The 22,221-nt window shown below is 45.0% G+C and overlaps 2 protein-coding genes across 4 annotated transcripts in view; both read right to left on the bottom strand.

The window, feature by feature from the left end:
• The window catches only part of BBS4 (Bardet-Biedl syndrome 4), a 44,583-nt gene extending 25,640 nt beyond the window's left edge, over nucleotides 1-18,943 (bottom strand). For 2 of the 3 annotated variants that reach the window (XM_068410753.1, XM_068410754.1), the window contains exons 1-2: nucleotides 18,894-18,943; nucleotides 17,212-17,263 (exon numbers count right to left, since the gene is read on the bottom strand). In XM_068410753.1, coding sequence (XP_068266854.1) covers nucleotides 17,212-17,263; nucleotides 18,894-18,917 — 76 coding nt within the window. In that variant the 5' untranslated portion in view covers nucleotides 18,918-18,943. Of the gene's footprint in view, nucleotides 1-17,211; nucleotides 17,264-18,893 lie in introns of those variants that run through there. The other variant, XM_068410755.1, reaches the window with a different exon arrangement.
• Nucleotides 18,944-21,549: 2,606 nt separating this feature from the next.
• ARIH1 (ariadne RBR E3 ubiquitin protein ligase 1) overlaps nucleotides 21,550-22,221 on the bottom strand; it is a 59,669-nt gene continuing 58,997 nt past the window's right edge. Inside the window, exon 14 of the mRNA XM_068410309.1 lies at nucleotides 21,550-21,737. Within this exon, the coding sequence (XP_068266410.1) occupies nucleotides 21,653-21,737 (85 nt within the window). The 3' untranslated portion in view covers nucleotides 21,550-21,652. The remainder of the gene's footprint in view (nucleotides 21,738-22,221) is intronic.

The raw sequence follows: 22,221 nt of genomic DNA, 5'->3' as shown, positions 1-22,221 counted from the left end.
ACACGCTGCTGTGCATTTCATTAAGGCTTGAAATGTAGTGCTGGTTACTCGTTTCCACGGTTCAGATGCAGAGGTAACCATAGCAACTGGCAAAAAAGCTGTATGTTTGCAAGGCAATACTACGAGAGAAGCGCAGAAGCAAAGCAAGGCGAGGAGCGTCGCGGGAGCCGGGGCAGCGGCGAGGCCGATGCAGCTGTAAGAAAGAAGAAACTGCAGCTGGAAGGACTGAATCATGTCGGGAGATGTTATGGGTGCAAAGTGTTATTATCTTTTCGAAACGCTGAGCTTTAATCATGGGAGGACTGAACTTGTGGCTAGTAGCAAACAGAATCACAGAATCAACCAGGTTGGAAGAGCCCTCTGGGATCATCGAGTCCAACTGTTGCCCTGACACCACCATGTCAACTAGACCAGGGCACTAAGTGCCATGTCCAGTCTTTTCTTAAACACATCCAGAGATGGTGACTCCACCACCTCCCTGGGTAATAGCGACCAAACACATCTCTCAAGCACACCAGGTTCTCCCCCACAATTCACACCACGTCTAGTATCACTGACAGCACTTAAAAACAACTAGAATTTCTTCTGCTGATGACAAAATTTTTGTAAAGCCGTTCTGCTTTTGGTTGCTTGTCCTTTTTTTCAGTTCTAGAATAACCAGTCAGATTTATACGAAGACAGAGCTGAGACTAAGTGTGCACACCAGCAATTTAAGGTCAAATACCTTATAAAGAAGGTTCAATTACCCTCAAAACAAACAGAAAAATCACAGTCCAAACAAAAAAGTAATCCAGTCATGCTAAGATTACGGAAATGCACAGAACAGGGATCCAAATGTTCTCAAATTCTGCTTTACTCTGTGATATCTGGATCTTTGTAAGTAAGGCATTTTAATATGCCTGTTCCCAGATCAGATTAATTGATTTCTGACGACTTCATGTTTTCCATTCATCCTTTTTACAGCGAAACCATGAAGGGAAGAGTTAAAAGGCTGCCTAAATAGCTACAAATTGATTGAAAATAACCACTATTTCATGAAGAGTTGAAGGCTGCTGTTCTGAAGCCCCTTGAGGGGTTACCTAATTCATTAACAGATTTGTAATGACCTCCCTGTATAAGTTATTAGGGGTGCCAGGGTTGACAGGACTTTCTTTTCTGAGAAACACAGCACTTGAGGATGCTAGAAAGGCACTGCAGAAAGCAGCTGGACTTAGGTGCTCTTCCTGCATAATGTCTCCTGGTGCCACTATGAGACACAAAATACTCAATCAGACACGTGTCTTGGGCAGTTCACGCTTGCTTTTGTAAGCATGGATTTAAAAGGAGACATTGAAAACTCTATTTAACCATAAAGATTTCAGTTACAGTCAAAACTGAAGTATATTTTGCCATTTTGTGCCTACTAATACAGCTTAAAATTCCAAAATTCTGCGTCATTACATACAATGAAAACTGTTTTAAATAGAGATTAATCAGAAGACCCTCCAGACATACAGAATCACAGAATCACAGAATGTTCGGGATTGGAAGGGACCTCAAAAGATCATCTAGTCCAATCCCCTGCCGGAGCAGGATTGCCTAGACCATATCACACAGGAACGCGTCCAGGCGGGTTTTGAATGTCTCCAGAGAAGGAGACTCCACCACCTCTCTGGGCAGCCTGTGCCAGTGTTCGGTCACCCTCACCGTAAAGAAGTTCTTCCTCATATTTAAGTGGAACCTCCTGTGTTCCAGCTTGCACCCATTGCCCCTTGTCCTGTCAAGGGATGTCACTGAGAAGAGCCTGGCTCCATCCTCATGACACTTGCCCTTTACACATTTATAAACATTAATGAGGTCACCCCTCAGTCTCCTCTTCTCCAAGCTAAAGAGACCCAGCTCCCTCAGCCTCTCCTCATAAGGGAGATGTTCCACTCCCTTAATCATCTTCGTGGCTCTGCGCTGGACTCTCTCTAGCAGTTCCCTGTCCTTCTTGAACTGAGGGGCCCAGAACTGGACACAATATTCCAGATGCGGCCTCACCAGGGCAGAGTAGAGGGGGAGGAGAACCTCTCGTGACCTGCTAACCACACCCCTTCTAATACACCCCAGGATGCCATTGGCCTTCTTGGCCACAAGGGCACACTGCTGGCTCATGGTCATCCTGTTGTCCACTAGGACCCCCAGGTCCCTTTCCCCTACGCTGCTCTCCAACAGGTCTGTCCCCAACTTGTACTGGTACATGGGGTACATACCCCACCTGGTCTCCAACCATCTGCAGTGCACGCCTTCCTGGGAGGTTAAAAAGAAACAGAGAGCACCATGAAATGTTAACATATACAGAAAAGCTACCTGGCTGGAGTATGTTGCCAGCTGAGATGGGAAAGATTAAATTATGTTAGAGCCCACACAAATGTTTTGGGCTAAGCTAAAAGGACAGTACATCAGCAGGTGGATGGAAGACCAGTTGTTTAGTTCCTGAAGGAAAGAGCTTTTTCACACTTCTAAGCCCAGAGGGCCGTTATACTCCACTCCCACGCTATGGAAACGCCTGCTGAGAATGGGGTTGGGAAGGAAGAAACGCTGAACATCAGAGTGAGTGCCGAGCAAAGGATCGAGCTGGAAAAGAAAAGGGTAAAGCAGATGTCGCCTGCCATCTGGGTTCGAGACTGCAAAAACCCAGAGGAGTTACCTAAAAGAGCCGGGCTGGAGAGAAAACAGAGCAATCAAACCCCACCACGAGACAGAGACGTGAACAGCGTTCACATCTGCGGAGATAAACCAGTTCTGCTTCCCCCGGCGATACGCTGAGCTAAGGAAAACCACGTGGAATGGGGAAAACACGTGGAGATTTTACGCTCCTAAAACTCGTTTGGAAATAGCAACAAGCCTGGTTGAGGAGCCATTACCCTCCTTTTTTCTCTTTTCTTTTCTTTTCCCCCTAAGACAAGCGAATTGAAAAAAAGGCAAACAATTCTGATGTCTTTCAAAAAAGATACCTAGATTAATTCATAGATATAAGTGAATCTTATATCTGAATACAAAGCACACACAGATATTCATAGAAGAAAGTTGATAGACTCCCTGAATCTATTCCAGAAAGAAAATGTGAACAGTTTGACTCCTTCTCTGAAGAAATCCAACATAAACACCATGAACCAAATCTGGTGTGGTTCCCACAGAGAGAAGAGAGGAAAGACATAGAAATTGTGAGAAAATTAATGAATTTGACACAGGATCATGTCTGATCCCCCCAAAAAGGACTGTGGGTAGTTAAGGATTATTACCAGGCTCTATAGTCAGGTGCAGAAAGAAGTAATGCAAATTATTTAGACACCTCTCCAGAGCCACAACCATCTTAATCTGCGTTTCTGTTTTCCCACGAAAGCAGTGAGATACCTGCTTCTGGTGCATTTATCTCCCTTAGGTTTGCTCCCCCAGCCTGCTGATAAAGGCTGTCTCAGTGCAAAGAGTAACACATTTTTCTGAAGAAAAGGGAAATGGAAATCCTTGGCTATTTGGGACTCTTAACTCCAGAGAAAGGGAATAAAACAACTCCAGAAAAAGGGAATAAAACATTCTGTGCCTTCTGAAAGGACTTGATTCAATCATTGCTGGTCCTAATATCCATGTATTTTTTCCAAGTGTAATAATAACCCACAGAATATCTAAAAAAAACCCCACACAGATGATGCGTGTCGCTCAGCTCTTGCTGCATCAGCCTGAGCAGCAACGTATGGTTGGATCCGGCCCCAGGGGCTGCTCCGAGGAGCAGAAGAACAGAAAGAAGCACCGGCAGCACGCCTCAGTCTTCTCAAGTACAAGGACAACCAGGAACAGCGGAGGCTCCATATGGCATCTAATGGTTTGCAATCTCACGCTAATTAGAGCCGGGAACACATACTGCCGCAACCGGTCGCTCAGAAGGTTTCTGCACGGGGAAAGGCCACCAAATTTGGCCTCGCCAGGAGGAGTTGAGCACATTCATCAAGTTCCTCAGGCTGTCTACACTGCAATATTCCCCCTTTTCCAATATATGGACGTTCAAAAGTTCCTCATATGTAGCTAACACGGATCAGATCAAAACACGCTTTTCTTGGTCACCTTTCGCAGAGCCCTCGCAAATAATCCAGGCGATGCAGGGACTGCAGGATAGAAAATAGGAGTTTACACCATTCTAGCACTGGCCATTATTTTCTGTAAATCAATCTGCTCAAGTGCCAGTCCTAGAAAACACAATTATCCAAAAACTTGGTATCTACAGCGAAAAGGGTTTATAACTTGTATAATTATCTTTTAGCCTCTCTTTTCTGGGATTACAAGTCTAGTCTCATTAAGCAACTGCGACAGGCACCAAATATATGATTAAATACCTCAGTGGAGAGACAAGCCAGTTTCTTTGAAGTGTTTTGATTGAATTCATAAGGGACTCCATCTGATCCCCTGCTTTCTCGGTGGCCCGTGATTGATTGCACAACCTACTCCCAGCAATGTGATTTTTCTTTCTGACAACGCTCCTTTAAGACGGCACTGGAGCGGAAACCCCGACAGAATCGGAGCAAGATCATCAGGTTTGTACCTGTGCTGCGCTATCATCACTCTTGGCTTTATTCATCCTCTTATAAATTTTCCTCAAAGGACTGAAAAAAAAATAATCAATCAGAGTTATTCCCTTTTGTTTAAACCTCCCTAGGAAATTATTTTGTGGAGAAGGAGCTCAAGATCACATTTTAGTCTCGTTAGACTCAAAAAAAAGGTCAGAGCCCAGCTCTTCCTCCAGCCCAGCTTAGTGGTAAGAGTCTGAGCCTCACTTCACTCCCCATCCCTCCGCCTTTGCAACCCAACCTGCAGCGAACTGAGCAAGAGCAGCAAGAAGAGCCTGGAGGAGAAGTAGAGAAGCAAAAGACTCAAGAAGACACAAAGAATAGAATCACAGAATCGTTTTGGTTGGAAAGGACCTCTAAGATCATCGAGTCCAGCCGTTAACCCAGCACTGCCAAGGCCACCACTAACCCATGTCCCTCAGCACCACATCTACACGGCTTTTAAATCCCTCCAGGGATGGGGACTCCACCACTGCCCTGGGCAGCCTCTGAAGAACAGACCAAAATCCATAATAACCTAAACCACACATAACATACGGTGCAAGGAGAGGACAGAAAATCTTCAGAAGAATAATTAAATTAAAGTTTTGGGGTTGTTTTTTATTCTGCAGTAGCCTCACAAGCCATGGTCTGGATCCATTGGGGTAGGTACCATGTACGTGGGTAAGATGATCCAAAAGGCCTAATTTGGATCCTGACTCAACTGTCCCTTTCCAACTCCTAACTGAAAATCGCATGCTGTAGCCAGCATTCAAGCACACGGGTATTTTCAAAATTAAGAAACACAGGAGTTACGCTACTGTTTGTAAAGGCGGTGAAAGAGCGGTCGTGAGTATCACCTTCTAAACAAAAATAACATTAAAATAACAAGGCACAAACTCAAATAGCTACTACAAAACAACATACCACTGCCAGGGGATTGTATTTTCCAAAAGAAGGTATGAATAAGGGACAGAAAGCATTTTTAAGCTCTAATATTAAGGTTTTTAGATTTAAATATAACAGATTGCCTTGATATCAGAGGAGCATCCCATCAATTCCTAGCCAGGCTGGTGCACAGGCAAATTTAACAAGAAATCCTTTTCCTTACTCAGACACTCCAAGGCTTTTATTGAGAATGGAGCAATATAAATACATTATAGCTCTGAAAGCAAACTAATACAGGAGCATTGGCCTTCCTACGCCTGGATCCATCCTCGGTGTTCGAAAATGGAGCCATAATGTATTCAAAATTCAGTAATGATGAAAAATAACTCCAAAAATCAGCACTCAGAGGAGGCTGCACATGCTGTATTTCACTCACTGCGTGAGTAGGCGCATACAGATGTGAGAATGCAGGTGTCTGTGTACACAAATACCTGTAAAATGGATATAAACAACAGAAAAAAGGAGAGAGCCCTTTGCTGTCACCATTCTCTCTGTTTAATCCCCTTTCCCCTGGTTTTCCTTTTGCAAATTGCTGCCGAAACACCTTTAAATCAACCAATAAACCCGGATGGTTCCTTGTTATTTACAGTCAGCTGGGGTTAATAAAACCCATCATGTACAACTCTGGTGCCGCCAAGAAAGCCATAATTCATAGCCGTAATCTTCTTATCGTGTATTAATAGCTTCACAATACGCTGAGAAAACAGGGAGGGGGCTGAAAAACAGCAGCAGGTTTAAACAAAAAAAGCAATATTTCTGACTCTACACTTCCCCCTGCAGGAAAATTAGCCAAAGCTATAGAGAAGAGCTGAAAATTGTATCTTAAATCTGATTTATACACTAGGGCGAGGGAAAAAAAAGGGCATTTTCTGTTGTTAGTTCACACTGCATAAATCTTAAAGAGTCGCTAGCTCAGACTTCGATGGTTTTTCTGATTTAAGACATTTAAACTTCTGAGTTACTCCACATAGAAATGGTTTTATTTACAAGACAAATACTGCTTAGTCAATATAAATGTCTTCTAGTATGTGCTGCTCAAGTTTAACCTTAAGGTAAAGTGGGAAGATCTGTAAATAAACACACACTTGTGACGCCCCTGGACTTCCCAGTGCCACAGCAGGATTCCCAGTGGCAGAACCAGTCTGGTTACTGGGAAATCTCCGTTAGCAGTACAAGGTGGGCGAGGTACCACTCTGCAGTCCTGACTCCATATGATGAGAGAGGGGGGAATTAAGTACATCAGCACAAATACATTAGCCTGATCGTTACGACACAACAATTTTGATTCAAGCCTAATATTGCTTGATTCAAGCCTAAAATTTGATTCGAGCAAATAACACTGGAGTGAAATTTAACAACAAAAGCGTACTTTAAAAAGGAAATTGAAAAAGTATAATCTTTATTTGCTTAAAAGATCAAAACTGAAAGTCTGCTTCCTCTGCACGAGCCAATTTTGACCGTAAGCGCTGACTGCTGAGCAGAAACACGCTCCCAACAGAAGAAAACGAAGGATCTGAAAGAGCTTGTGCTACCTTTGCTTTTAAACACAAACTAATCTAGAGAAAAAAACAGGCTGATTCGCACAACAGTTCTCAAATCCCTGAGGATGCAGACTCTATGCTTGGAAATATTCAAGGATCCAACCCCCAGCACAGCACCTCAACTGTTACCTTCTCTATTTAAACCATTTTTTTCCCCCTTGATGCCTTCTGCTCAATATCCTGGTAGGCAAGGAGACCAAGCTCCCTCGGAGTGTGTCCTTGCCAATGCTGTTCCTAAATAAAGGAGGCAGAGTACACCATCACGGTGGGCTTCTGAATAAAATGGCTTATAAATAGCACAGGAGGTCTGAGGTATTAACTGGTGACTACCCACTGTCTGTCCTCCCACAGCAAAGCAGAAATGGAAGATATTTCCCCCCGCAAACGAAGCAACACTGGCTGCAGGCATTCCCAAAATAACCTGAGTAACCAGCTTTTCATTAATTCCAGTATCAGGAGCACGGTAGTTTTGGGATTTCCAATCTAAGCCTTCCTTTGGCTTAAATTCTTAGTCTTTTTCTGTCTACGGCGTGAGGTATTTTACACAGAAATCGAAACGAAAATCATTATAAGGCATTTGTAAGAAAAAGCTTTCCTCTTACAAAGCAAAATAAGATTACAACAGGGAGAGCACCACAATCCAGCCCTGAGAGTCTTTGAAATTCCCCACTCAATAGGGAGTAATACCTAGAACCTGTCCTCATTTCATCCACTGCTAAAGAAGAATATTTCACAGTTGGTCTTGCAAACGGTTCACTATTTCCTACTACGAGACTTTATTTCTTGAATGTGCAAAATTTTGCTGACTTGTTGCCTCAGGATGAAGTTTTCCAGGTCGGATGCTTGTCCCAGGATGAATATTTGCCTGTGCAGCCTTCACTCTTCCCTACTGCACGAATGTCTTAACGATACAGTCTTTAATTACACGAGCGCATCTACAATTACAGGAACGCACCAGTATTTTCACCGGGTGCCCTGCCTCATCCTCACGGTGATCAATATGAAAATGAATGGAGGTCAGACAGTGCATGAAATTGTTGAGAAATATGAATAAAAACAGTGAGTAAATCATAGGACTTGTGCAGCGGCTGTTACGCAGCTTAAAACGGCCGCGGCAAAGGGAACAGACCCTGGAAGGAGCGAATGAACAGTCTCTTCGTGAAGACACTAAAATTGCTCATGAGGCAAGAAACCTCACTCCAATTTCTGCTCCAAAGCTGGCAAAAATCACCTCATCACGCTTCCCGAAGGCAGCCACTCCAGGCCCATCCATCATTTCTGCCTGTACAGCTTGAAAGACGTGAGAGCCGGCACCTCCCAGCCAGCACTCGCTCCAGCAAGCAGGATGGGCATCAGCCGTGCTCTGGACATGGAAGTGTTGCAGCATACGTACTCAGTAACTCTGAAAAAGCAAGACCTCAAGCACTGGGGAACCCAAAATGTCTTCTTGAGAAGCAAGTATTGTGTATCCACCGTTGCGGTACGACACAGAAGAACCTTGCAGCATCAAGAAATTCATCCACGGGACTCGATAGCTGAAGATAAACATGACAACTGGCAATACGCTGAATAATGGAGATATCTTTTATTTTAAAAGCCCTGGGTGAGCTGTTCCTCTTACAGCGAGTCCCGTCGTTCCTGTGCAATGGATGATGTCGGAGAGCTGGGCTGAAGCCAAGGGGTAATTATGTCACTAAAGACTCAAAGGCTCGAATCTAAGTTGCACAGATCACGTTAATTCTGACATTCTTGAGTGGGATGCATCTCCCTTAAGTTGGGTGTCTGAAAATTAAGACATCTGAGTTACTTGCCTTGGGCTGTCTTTAAGGTAAAGGAACATATGCATCCTCGGAGAGCCATTCATCACATCCCAAAGGTGTTAGCTGGGAGAAGTCAGAGGAATGGCATCAGATGGGCTTTCCACTGACTAAACACGAAACACAGGCGATCTGCTCAGCCTTGCTCTATGCCAGAGATATCTCCAGTCAAAAAGATGAATCCCAACATTCCCAAATTTGTTACTTCCTATTTTTATAAAATTATTTTTAAATTCACAACAGGAGACGCCGTTTTATCCGTAAGCAGCACGCCAACAGACATTGAAGTTGAACGCTTTAAAATACAAAAGAAACTTGCGTAGCACCAAGGACTTGCAAAGGAACTTCAAAAAATAAATTTACCAATTTAGATGCATGTTGCAATCGTACAGTTAGATCCTCTAAAGCTGGGCTTTACATCAAACTTCACCCTCCTCCCGACTCTAATCCAGTGTAATAAACTTCTTAATTATCAAATTATCAAAACACACTCAGATTATACTTGCTTTCTATAAGAGGTGGCACTTTTCATTGCCTAATTAAGTTTGCAGCAGGCTTGAGAAGCAGATCCAGATTTTACAGAGGGGAAATGAAGCAGGTTGATAACTACCACAAGATGCAAAGCTAGAACAGAAACTATTAATGTTCTGATTTAAAAATGAGCACTAAAATTTTACAGTGATACCAAGTCTTGACAGCAAAACACACTGCTACGCTGTCTGCAAAGGCTTCCCCGCTCCTCTCAGCACAGACCTTGATGTACGACACACAAGAGGGCAGAGCTGTGCTAGCACTTTCAAACCGAAATATTCCCAGTTCGTTGTGGCGCAGGGATTACTGGGCTGTGATCTTGGGGAGAAGAGGGTGAAGTGAAGTATATAACACAATGTAATTACCTAAAAATGATAATTCATTTTTTTAATCTCACTATTCAAGGCTAACAGCTCTACCAGATCCTGAACAAAACACACACAGTACTACTGCCCACTGATCGCAGAGAAACGACAATATCAAAGTCTCTTACATAAAACAATGACGTAACTACCAACTAATCTACGTTATTTAGAAATCATTTTCTTCCCACAAGGTTATAAGTTCAAATGGGCTAAAAAAATCTGGCTTGCACATGGAAACAAATCGGTACGTACAGATACTGGGAACTGCATTTGCTCCCTCATCAACACGACATTTCCATTAAGGTCTTTTCTTTTTGACACACTTAAAAGTATTAATTAATTTAACTCAAGGGGGTTGTCTTTTATCTGGATTTCTCAGGCAGCTTCACTCTTACAAGTTCAAAGGCAGCTTTGAAGCCGGCTCAAAGAATGGATTTCTATTGGTTTAAGTAAATGTATCAGGAATTCAGAAATTAGCAGCTCTGCAGGTTATTTATTAGCCAACAGTCCCATTTTGTGATTGCTTATCGTCAGAAGCACCTCCTAACCAAAGCCAACGCCAGATACAGTGAGCTTTACTGCCCGTCAAATCAGCACGTGCAATTATTTGTTATTAGAACCCACTGGCTACGCACCCTTGGCTTCAAGGCTGAGCACCCACGTGAAAAGGACGGCACTGTCAGGAACTGAGCTGCCACGGGATTTAGCTGGACAAGAATAACACACACCACTTGAGAATATTTAAAATTTCAGTTAAACCAAACAAACCACCCTGGTAAGATGCAAAATACCGTGTCGTCATCTACCCAAAACGCAGGTTTCTGTGTGGTACAAGTGTGGTATCTTGGAGCCACAAAGAACACCCTCGTTACCGCAGGGTTTAAGAACAGGATACAAGCACAGCTCCAAACCACACATTTACATGACGCACTTCCCTATTTCTATTAACCTAATTTATCTGCAATAACCAAATCTAACCCAACTTTTCTCTTACTTACAAAGGGACACCAAGCACTTGCGTGTTTATCGCCGACAAACCTACTTCATCAGCTGTTTTAATCTCGGGTCAGGAACTTGCTTTGTCTCTGAAACAGAGACTGCAATAAAAGCAGAGAGAACTTCCCTTCTTCCCTTGCAATGGCTCACCACGGCCTTACAAGGCATTTTTGCTGGTTGTGCCCATAATCATACAAAGACAGAAGTGGAACTCGCCTAAAAAAACAAGATGAAGATGCGCAAGCCTTGAAACATCCAGACATCTGGTTTATTTTACAGAAGTGCTCTGATGCGAAGCGTTGAGCACGTTAAAATGCCCAAGAGGCAGACCTGAGCACAGCGTATGCTAAAGTGTCTCCCTATAAAATTCCTCCCACACATGCCTGTGCGAACTGCATGAAGTTCAACAAGGCCAAGTGCAAGGTCCTGCACGTGGGTCGGGGCAATCCCAAGCACAAACACAGGCTGGGCGGAGAATGGATTGAGAGCAGCCCTGAGGAGAAGGACTTGGGGGTGGTGGGTGACGAGAAGCTCACCATGAGCCAGCAACGTGCACTCGCAGCCCAGAAAGCCACCCGTGTCCTGGGCTGCATCCCCAGCAGAGTGGCCAGCAGGGCGAGGGAGGGGATTCTGCCCCTCTGCTCTGCTCTCCTGAGACCCCCCCTGCAGTGCTGCGTCCAGCTCTGAAGGAACCAACAGAAGAAGAACATGGAGCTGTTGGAGCGAGTCCAGAGGAGGCCACGGAGATGCTCAGAGGGCTGGAGCACCTCTGCTATGGAGACAGGCTGAGAGAGTTGGGGCTGTTCAGCCTGGAGAAGAGAAGGCTCCGCGGAGACCTTCTAGCACCTTCCAGCACCTGAAGGGGCTACAGGAAAGCTGGAGAGGGGCTTTGTACAAGGGCATGGAGTGACAGAACAAGGGGGAACGGTTTTAAACTGAAAGAGGGGAGATTGAGATGAGATATTAGGAAGAAATTCTTTCCTGTGAGGGCAGTGAGACACTGGCCCAGGTTGCCCAGAGAAGCTGTGGCTGCCCCCTCCCTGGCAGTGTTCAAGGCCAGGTTGGATGGGGCTTGGAGCAACCTGGTCTAGTGGAAGGTGTCCCTGCCCGTGGCAGGGGGTTGGAACTGGATGGGCTTTAAGGTCCCTTCCAACCCAAACCAGTCTGTGATTCTATGATCTTGCCCGCACCCTTCAGTACTATCTTTAGGAGCACTCAAACACGCCGAGTCGTACATTGCAATATACACATTTATACAATATTTTTCATGTAATGTCTCCGAATCTTTTGTTAACTGAAAGTCTGCAGCATCCAAATACCGTCATGGAATATTAAACCAATGTTACGGTTGATAAATGGAAAGAAATAAAAGTTGTAGCGCTTTGCCAAAGGTCACCATTAATCCAAGGCAGAATTCCTTGCTTCAAACCCTAGAAAAAAACGTACCTACAAAGTATCCAAAAAATAGCCCAGTGCCAGGACTGGGGAGAACACTTAATCCCTGCTAATCCTTTTACAATTCACAAGGGGAAGATTTTTGCTTTGTAAATTATCTACCTGACCCTTCCTTGGGTAAACATAGAGGTGGTTGGTAACAACTCAGAATCCTCCTTCTTCACAGCCTAAAGGACTTAGTTCTTCCCAGTGACTCAAATGAAATCCATTTTCTTTTGCTTCAGTGTATTTATTACAGTATATATATGTTTTAGGATTCTATCCTGTTATTGAAAATTCATCCCTGTATCTCAGAAAATCTGAGGTCTAATATTTATGTAGAAATCCAAACGCATTTAAAATTGTTCCATTAGCCTCTGAACTGTTATTAGAATAACATGAGCCCAGAACTTCCTTTCTAAATATCTTTTTCCACTCTAAAGGGAAATAAATTCAAGATATGTTCCATAAAAATCAACAACACAAGCTGGTAAAAGCTCTTCTCTGCTACAGGACTATCAGTTACTATAAAATGACTTGATGGGCCAGTGTGGCAGAAGGAAAGTAGAAAGATGGGAGGCAGCCTATTTAATTCCAAACCAGTAAAGCATTTCGGAAAAATATCTGATTAATTTAAAATGCAGCAGGGAGATTAAACCCCCATCTCAGCAGGCTGATATTAACTCTACATGGCTTCAAGGAACGGAGCTCCCTTTATTCTGCCACCAATCGCTTGGGGACAAAATATCAACACGGGGAGAGTTATGGATCTTGATGTAGCAACAAAGGGAATTGATTTTCAGAGCAGCTCCCCCCACGGGGGGTAAAGGACAAAATAACGAATGGTTTTAGCTACTAACGTGTCAGCTGCTGAATAATGGTTGTCACCAAGTGCAGCTACAAGACACACCGAGGGCTTTGCCTTCTGCTGGACCCTTTAATTTAGATTGCTCCATGTAGAGATTTCTAACCCCATTGCTGCGTACAGCGCCTTTCCCCACCACCACCACCTGCTCCAGACCCTTTATATGCTTGTTGAATGCTCCTCGTCTTCCCTTTGGGCTGACCTGCCTGCAAGACAGGCTCTCTTACATCCCAACCTTTCGGGCCTTCGCAACCTAAAAGCCCCATGAGGGATCAGCCCTGAATTGAAGAGCAACGAGAGGAAACGGCCTCAAGTTGTGCCAGGGGAGGTTTAGATTGGAGATCAGGAACAATTTCTTCACCAAAAGGGTTGTCAAGCACTGGCACAGGCTGCCCAGGGCAGTGGTGGAGACACCATCCCTGGAGGGATTCAAAAGCCGTGTAGATGTGGGGCTGAGGGACATGGGTTAGTGGTGTCCTTGGCAGGGCTGGGTTAACAGTTGGACTCGATGATCTTAAAGGTCCTTTCCAACCAAAACGATTCTGTGATTCTATAAATTCTCCCTCTTAACTCAAAGTTATTCTTGTTTAAGAGCCATAAAATCAAGTTGCTGAACGCTGGTTCTAGGTTTCCATTTTTTCACACGGTTCAACAGGATCTAACGTGTTCTCACCTGCATCACAGGTCAGGCTGAAAACGTGGACTTCTGCTGTTCCTTCTGGTTAAGCAACAAAACTCACATTTGTGTTTTTTCATTCAAATCGTTTTTTGGGGTTTTTTTTGGTGGGTTTTTTTTTTTTTTCAGAATCACAGAATCAATCAGGTTGGAAGAGCCCTCTGGGATCATCGAGTCCAACCATTGCCCTGACACCACCATGGCAACTAGACCAGGGCACTAAGTGCCATGTCCAGGCTTTCCTTAAACCCCTCCAGAGATGGGGACTCCACCACCTCCCTGGGCAGCCCCTTCCAATGGCTAATGACCCTTGCTGAGAAGAAATGCTTCCTAATGTCCAACCTGAACCTCCCCTGGCGAAGCTTGAGGCTGTGCCCTCTTGTCCTATCGCTGGTTGCCTGGGAGAAGAGGCCGACTCCCACTTCACTACAACCTCCCTTCAGGTAGTTGTAGGCTGCATTTGAGATCACGTTCTCAGAAACATTAATCCCTTACCCCTACCCAGTGCCCACCCAGGCCAGCCGTTACAGGCTGACTCCAGACAGCGCGACGACTGAAGTCAGGACTTCAGTGATGACTTGGTCATACTCTACTACGTTTGTGGACAACAATATTACAATTATTACAATTATAATTACAATTGTATTAATTAATATTATTACAATACACGCTCTATTTGGGCACCAATTTTATCCACACCAAACTGTTTATAGGAGACTGTATCACACCGTCTAGTCTCTGTATTTCATAGACTTGCTTGCACCACGGGTGGTTTCAGTCTCTCTCTTCCATCCTACTTAAAAATACAATGCAAATATAAAAAGGCAAATTGCTGCAACAGGAAGTTACCGCTTCGTGTTTAAAAATCCCAGTTTACAATAAGTTTAGCAGCACTCTTCTGTTCAAACAGAACTCATGTAGATTTGCCTGACTCCTTAGAGTTCACCACAATTCTCCTCAGCCAAACTCAAATGGGATGAAAGACTTAATTAAGATATTCTAGAAAAATCTTATTTAAAAAAAATAACCTGTCACGGGAAAAAGGTGCTATTCTTTCATGCCAATCTCCACATACAACACGACCTTCGTTGTTTCCCCTCCTCTCTTACGTGCCCCCAGCATCACACCCACACACAAAGGACACTGTTACATCACTCCCTATTACAAATCTTTTTGCTGCCCTCATTTCCTAGAGATTAACCATCAGGCAGCTCAAATCAGCTTTTGCCCACTGCAATCAAGGCAACACAGTCAAATGTTAAATGGCAAAGCACAAAGGCTTCCGAGGCTTTTCATTTCAGAGCTACCCGAGGTGCATCCAGTACCGGAGACGCCTCAATTTACCTTAAGAGACACAAAACAGAATTACAAAAGTCACAGGCTAGATTGTTTCTTTTTCTTCACCATAGTTAGTTTTGAGTCAAGGGTTGTATCGGTATAAAAGGGAGATCCAGAGACATAAATAACTGCATTTCATTTACTACTTTCTCCCCTCTGGCACGCAGCTGTGCAAACACCGATACCACGGTTCACTCTCCCAATCAATCGATATTAAATCACGCACGCTCAGAAGCAGGAAGGCACTTGACAGTTTAACAAGCAAGCTGATAGAGGCACGATAGCTCCTATCCAGCACACTTCCGTGGCTCGTTTGTAAGGTCAATGGGCCCATCTTGCTTTTTCAGCTGTTCTGGTCGCTCATGAATTATGCAGAGTTGGTTTAACAGATCTCAGCCTGCTGGGAAAGAGCGTTGGAGTGATAGTCCAGCTCTTGGCAAACACCAGCAGCCTGATCCCTTCACAGATGTTTCATTTAGAGAACGGCAAGAGTACGGTGTCCTGTAAAAACAGCGCAAATATTGTAGATGGGGCTTGCACAACAAGGCAGAACGAGGTGGGGGTTACTGAGGATGAGGAAATCAGAGCCATAATCTTTACAGAAGGAGACAAACCTTCTTGCTAAGGTGTGAATCAGTGCCTCCACGGAAGCCATGCTAATTGGTTCAAAGCAACACCATCCTTGCTCTAAAAGAGCTGGCAGTCAAGATAAAAGTGAATTTGGGGTTTATTTTTACTCACACACAGGCCTGAAGCAGCAGCAAGCGTTTCCCCTCAGCTCTGAGCAATGTACAAAAGAGGCTCAGACTCGTGCAAGCCAACACCTGTAGGTCTACAGCAAGCACCGTCTCCAGGATAGCTACGTTCTGCTGCCAGGAATCGGGGCTGTGGGATGTTAGCCTGACCTCCCCAAAAGCAAAGCCAAGTGGCTTGTCCACCTTCCCAGGGCCTACGTTCAAGATGAAGAACTTCACCTTTAGGCAGCAACTATGATGTAGTAGCCAGCTGCCAAACAAGCTCCTTTGTAATGCCAGCGTGATCACCAAGGCAGTCTCCATCACAAGGAATGTAGAAATATAGAAGATTTCCTCCTGAAGTGTACTCTGATGGGCATATCGCACATTCAGGGTAGAAAACAGCCAAAGGACAGTGCTCCCCAGCTGAGCTTCCCTCAATTAAAAGGTAAGGGAAAAGGAGGACTGCGTCTGACTGGCACTAGGAGTATATCGGGGTTCTAGCACACTGCAGAGTTCACTCAATTATAATCTGAATTGATGGGGCCCTCTGGACACTTGAGAAAGGAAAACCCACAAAAAAAACCACCCCAAATTTCACCTTAGGTAAGTCTCTACAGCGAACAGATCTGCGTTAGGAGCGTGAGCACAGCTCAGTACTGCAGAGAAGGAAACATTCATCACGTCTGCTGGGACAAGTCACGTCGCAAGAGCGAGGGAAGAGGGGAAAGGAGAGGCTGCAACATCAAATTGTGCTGCAGGCTTTGCCGGACCCCTTACAAAACATCAGGCTTTAGTCAAACATTTTGAACCAATAACTGAAATTGTTCTTTTTCCAGTTCAGATTCAACCAAGATTTCAAAACAACAACTTGGACTGAGTTCGTTAACTCTCACTTTCAGTATGAAAAGAAAAAAAAAACAAAACCAACCAAACAATAATCAAACCCAGCTACAACCTGACTGGTTTGATCACACTTGCACATCCCTTTTACTTCAAAACTTAGAAAATGCAACACGAAATATCAACGAGACACAACGTCAGTTTCCCCAGATCATTTCTACAGCAACACATTCTTCTGAAGAACCTAAAATGAACAAACCCCTTTTATTATTTAAGATGATAGATGAACATCAAACTCATTAGCAGCCCAACAAGTAAAATCAACAGTCTCTTACATTATAAGCAGACATGACACAGGCTGTAGGTACAATAATTCAGGCAGAAACTGAGCTAGTGGACATACAGACCCTAGAAAAAAGTGCTTGTACTCAGCAGCTTACAGTCTAGATAGTCTCGTCTTTTCCCAGTGGACATTTATTTCTTACTAGACAGCTACGCACACAACAAAAGAAATCTTAAAATCAACCTGCCCAAGAAACACAATCAGATCTTCAAACCAACCTTTTTTAGAACGGGGTTTTGGAGGTTCTGTAGCCGCTGGCAAGGAAGAAACCTGATAAGAGAGAAAAGAGGAGTATTAAATAAACCAAGCAAGGTTTCTTGAAGATCTATTCCACAACATGCTCGGAAAGGATAACTGGCAAAGCCCAAAAGAGGCCATAAAAACAGCCTCATCGCTGCTAGACAAACTCTTCCCTCGCCACAGCTAGAGAGAGGTTTCTGTTCCCCGTGTAGATTCAATAAACCCCCTCGGTTTACGCTACATTCCTGTCCCGCAGGCTCGCTGCTGTTCATTAGGATTCCAGAAAGCGATCGTTACCTTGTAAAAACCAATTACTCAAGCATTTAAGATGCTAATTAGAGATCACACAGGAAAACGTCGAAAGCCTTTCTTATAAAACATTTATAAAGTTAATTAGAACAAAGTCGTTCCCCGGGAACCCTTAGAGTCCGCGGGTGCACGAGCACAGCGACGCCCCAAACCTCAACCTGCAAACGTTGCCCAGGGCTCACGGGCGAGCCGGTACCCAGTGCGTGGCAAATAAAGGCATTTTATACTTTTTTTTCTTACTTTGCATCAAATATCAAGCTTTCACAGAAGAGAAACGTTGATTACACAGGGAAGTATTTTTATTTGTGACTTCCAGGTTCTTGGGGAAGAGACATTCCGCTCTCCTCCTCCCCAGAGACAACGCAGGGTTTTATAGACCCGGGTCACCTCCTCTCTCTTTAATAAATAATTTTTTAAAGCCAAGATTCAGTCTACCCTTATTCCTCGTCACATTTTGGTAACATTTTCTTGTCCTACTCTCTTTTTTTATTGGAGGTGGAGAGGACCAGAACTGCACAAAGTACCTGAGACGTGGAAATAACCCAGCTGTATACAGGAAAGGCTTTTACCAGCTTGGTTTCTTCATAATTTTTAACATTTTAGACACTTTTCTGATTCCTAGTGTGAAAAGCTGAGGTGATATTTTCACTGAGTTACCCAACTCCAAGCACTCATTCCTAAGCTGCGATAATCAGCACAAAGCACCCCATTTTTAAAATATATTTGCAATTTTTTCATCTGTGCACATCATTCCAATTCTAAATCCTGTCACTCAGCACTCTCACATTTCCTCCTCACCCCAATAACTTTCTGACCATCCTTTTGTCCAGATCATTTCTAGCTACACCGAACACCACCCCAGGCCTGGTACTGATTCCTTCAGGGCTTCATTAACGACCACCCTCCACCACAAAAAAATTAAAAAAGAGTATTTATTCCTCCTTTCTGCTTTTAATGAGATATTTAGCCATAAGGGGATTATTTTTGCCTTATTCCAAGACCGTTTAGTTTCCTAAAGAGCACCTGGCGATAAGAAATGGGGTTGCTGGATACAGCCTGCTCAGCAGGTGGAATGAGGGCAATTTTGCAGCAGAAAAAGTGCGCTGGAACAGACGTCGAGCAGAACTTCGGTTTCACTAGATCACCTCAATAAAACTCAGAATAAGGCCCCATCTCCATTCTAGTTTCAATGCCAAGTGTACAGAGATTAAAAACTCGCTCTTCAAAGCAGCTCCCGCCGCCGTCCCGGCCTCCCCTCGCCTCCCCGAGGCCCCGAGCCCCACTCAGCCCCAGAGCCGCCCCACTGCAGCCCCAGAGCCGCCCCACAGCCGCCCCACCCGCGGCCCCTCACCGGTGCGGCCTGCGGCTCCGCCATAGCGCCGGCGGCGGGAAAAAGCGCCCCCGTTACCATGGTTACTAACCGACACCCCCCCGCCCCTGCCCCGGAAGTACTTCCAGGACAACCATAGAGGAGCCCGGCGCTGAGCCCGACGGGAAGGCGGCGGTGGCGGCGGGAGGACTCGGGGCTCCAGCCTCTTCGCCCTGGATCCGCTGCGGAGTTTGCCATGAAAAACACCAGTTTTATTTATTTATTAGGAAGGGTTTATGCGGTTCTTCCGCCGGTGTAAGGCGGTACAAGGCCGCGAATGAGGAGGCCAAGGCCCGCGGGAGCGCTGGGGGGCGGCCCCGGCCCCCTCCTCACACAGGCCGGGCTCCCTTAACCCCCCTCCTGGAGGTGTCACAGGCCCTCGGGAAGGTGGAAGGAGGGAGGGAGGCTTTTTTTCTCCTTTATCTTTTCCCCAGAGGAGGCTGTGGAGCTGCCCGGTGCAGCAGGCGTTAGTGGGGACTCTGTGCTCACAGACAAGTTTGAAAGCTGGAGGAGAGGAACATCAGCTGCTCCCAGAGAATGGGGTTTTAATTACCATTATCTTAAGGTTTATCAACAGCCATCACCATTCAAGACAACACAGACCAGGTTTCCTTCAGGTTGGAGCCTGCCCAGGTCCTTTGGCTAGTCAGTTTGGGGAACATGGAGTAAAAACCCAACGCCAAGTAGAGTCTGTGCTTCCAACTCGCCCAGCCCACCACGCTCTGGAAGAGCACGTGGCTTCCAAAAGCATTTCAGCACATGCATGGGGAGGTTTTGTGAGCTGATGGATGCCCAAGGTGCCAGCGTCCGCAGGTAGAGACCAACACCAGGCAACGCAGACCTCTGCCCCACCCCTTGCCAGCCATGGCAGGAAAGCAGGTGGGGTGCAGATACTCTCATGTGTGACTCCAGGGGCAAAGAAGCCACTGTGAGGGGGGCTGAAGTGGAAAGCAGGTAGAGGGGGACAAAACTACATCGCTGGATTCATCAGGGAAGGAGCTGGAGTGACTGAGGTGCCAGCTGGAAACAGCATTCCACATTACAGACCTGCCTGTGATCTGCCTTTTTTAATTCACCCCTTTGCAAATTTATTCCCCCTGGGAGCTGGCAGACTGGCAGAAGGACACTAACCTGGCGCAAAATACCACAGCAGGAATTCCTATACAGGAGTAAATTTAATAAAACCACCACCACTTGTTTACTTTAACATAGCTCTTGTTACAGAAACCATAAAAATGGACTCAAGTAGCTAACTCATTAGTTCTTTCCCCTTGTAATTGAAAAATACCCCTCTGATTTCAACTTCTACTGCGCTAGATGGAGTGTTAAATATTTGCCAGGACAGTACGCCCAGTAATTGAGCCCAAAACAAACACAAAGACAATTCCATCACCTTTCCTTCGCAATTACAACTCATTATAATGTAAGTCAAACTTGAAAACAGCAAGGAAGGGCCTGTTTGACAGCTGCAAGGGGGAGGGAGAGGAGATCCACAGCCAAAAAAATCTTTCCGTTAAGTCTTTTGAGAAGTGGTGCAAAATACCCCCTCAGAATTAAAACTCTATGAACACAGACACGCACACCTCCTCTGGGGTCAGAGCGCGTGTCCTGCGTGCGTGGGTGGGAACAGCCGAGTTGGATTTGGGGAGCGATCCAGGGCTAAAAATAAAAAAAATCAAGGCTTAAAGCATCCTGAACCTCGGCGTGCATCGGGCACAACGGCAACGCACACGGGGTCACCCGGCGTCGGGAGCTGCGCGCGAGGGGACGGGGCCGTGGCCAGCAATGGCTGCACGCACAAAACCGCGGAGGCCGTGGACGTAAAGGAAGTGCAGGAAGAGGAAAAACCCAACTTCTCTGGTAAAAACCTTCCAAAAAAAAAAAAATTATTCTATATATATATTTTCATTTCCCCACCCCACCCCAGGGAAAACAAAACGAAACAAAAAAAAAACAAAACAAAAAAACAAAACCAAAATGAATCCAACTGAAAGAAAATGCACAGCAAATAGACATAATCTTGAAGATTTTTAAAGAATAAATATTTTTTTTGTAATTAAACATTATGCAAACACGTGCCACGCTTGCTCTTTGTCCATGCATATGCGCTATATACAACTTTGAAAAATACTGTGTTGTCCTCTTTTCATTTTAAAAGTCATATACAAAGGTTTTTGTTATTTTTTGTTTTTCCTTGCTGTGTACCCCCCCTCCTCCCCTCCCCAAGAATCCTCTTTACACTGAGCCAATCGACATTCATCCCTGTACTTGGGCGGCAGAGAGGAGGAGGAGGGCGAGCCATCATCCCCCCCACCCCTTCCCCTTACCAAAGTACATCAAAATGGCTGGTTTGGACATGAAAAGCGGTGTCAAGAAACTGGTTTCAACTTTCATCTGTACTACACACAGGAAAAGAAAGAGAGAAAAGAAAAAGGAGTCGGCTTGGAGAATGAAGCTACGTTACAAGTTAAAGTTGGAGGGTTTTTTTTTTTTTCTTTTTTTAGTGCGTCTGTCACACTCTTATTGGCCGCCTAGAATACTGTTGTACAAGGGTTTATCTACCTCTTCTTTTTTTTTTATTACAATATAATTTACTTAAATTTTCTGTTAACAAAACAATCCTGGTACTACAGGCCAGTGGTGTCATAGGCGTTAGCGCCTCGTGTATGTTTTATTGGAATTGCATGAACACTCGTAGATGGTCAAAGGTTTCAGAGTTCGTTTTATGCGGGGGGCCAGGTTCAGTCCTCGATGTACTCCCACAGGTCCTTCTCGTAGCCTTCATGCACGTGCTGCAACAAAACCCTTCGTCGACTCTCGCAGTATCTGCGGCAAAGAAGAACAGCACAGAAAAAAAAGGTTAGGAATGGTTCATCCCCAGCGTCGAGTAACACAAACCTACATTAGGCCTCACTTCCGAAAGAGGAGATCCCCCGAGAAGGGACTTTGCATCCGTAGCCCGTTAACAGCGCTAATTAAGACTTCAGTTACTCCAGTCGCTCAACTCGAGGTCCCTGGCTGAAAAAACAACATGCAAATTTAAGAGTTTCTCATGCAGAAAGATCCCCAAAGCCCCTACAGCTGAGAAACCTCCACGAATAACTGAAGGAGGAAGAAGCAGCGGCTGTAATTTGTAAAAAACAAAAGCCAGAGCGCGGGTTAGGGGTGACAGCGGAACGGGACGAGGCTCTCCTCGCACGTGGGCTGGCACCTACCTATCAAGTCAACAAAATCTAGCTCGTGAGTGCTGACCCAGTTTTATTCCCCTCCAAAATCCTCGTGGAGAGGGAAGCGGTCAAGCTGGCTATGA

Source organism: Nyctibius grandis, chromosome 11 (genome assembly GCF_013368605.1).
Source record: "Nyctibius grandis isolate bNycGra1 chromosome 11, bNycGra1.pri, whole genome shotgun sequence".
In the NCBI taxonomy this organism is placed as follows: domain Eukaryota; kingdom Metazoa; phylum Chordata; class Aves; order Nyctibiiformes; family Nyctibiidae; genus Nyctibius; species Nyctibius grandis.
Note: the sequence above shows the minus strand (reverse complement) of the source record. Positions and strands in the feature narration are given on the sequence as shown.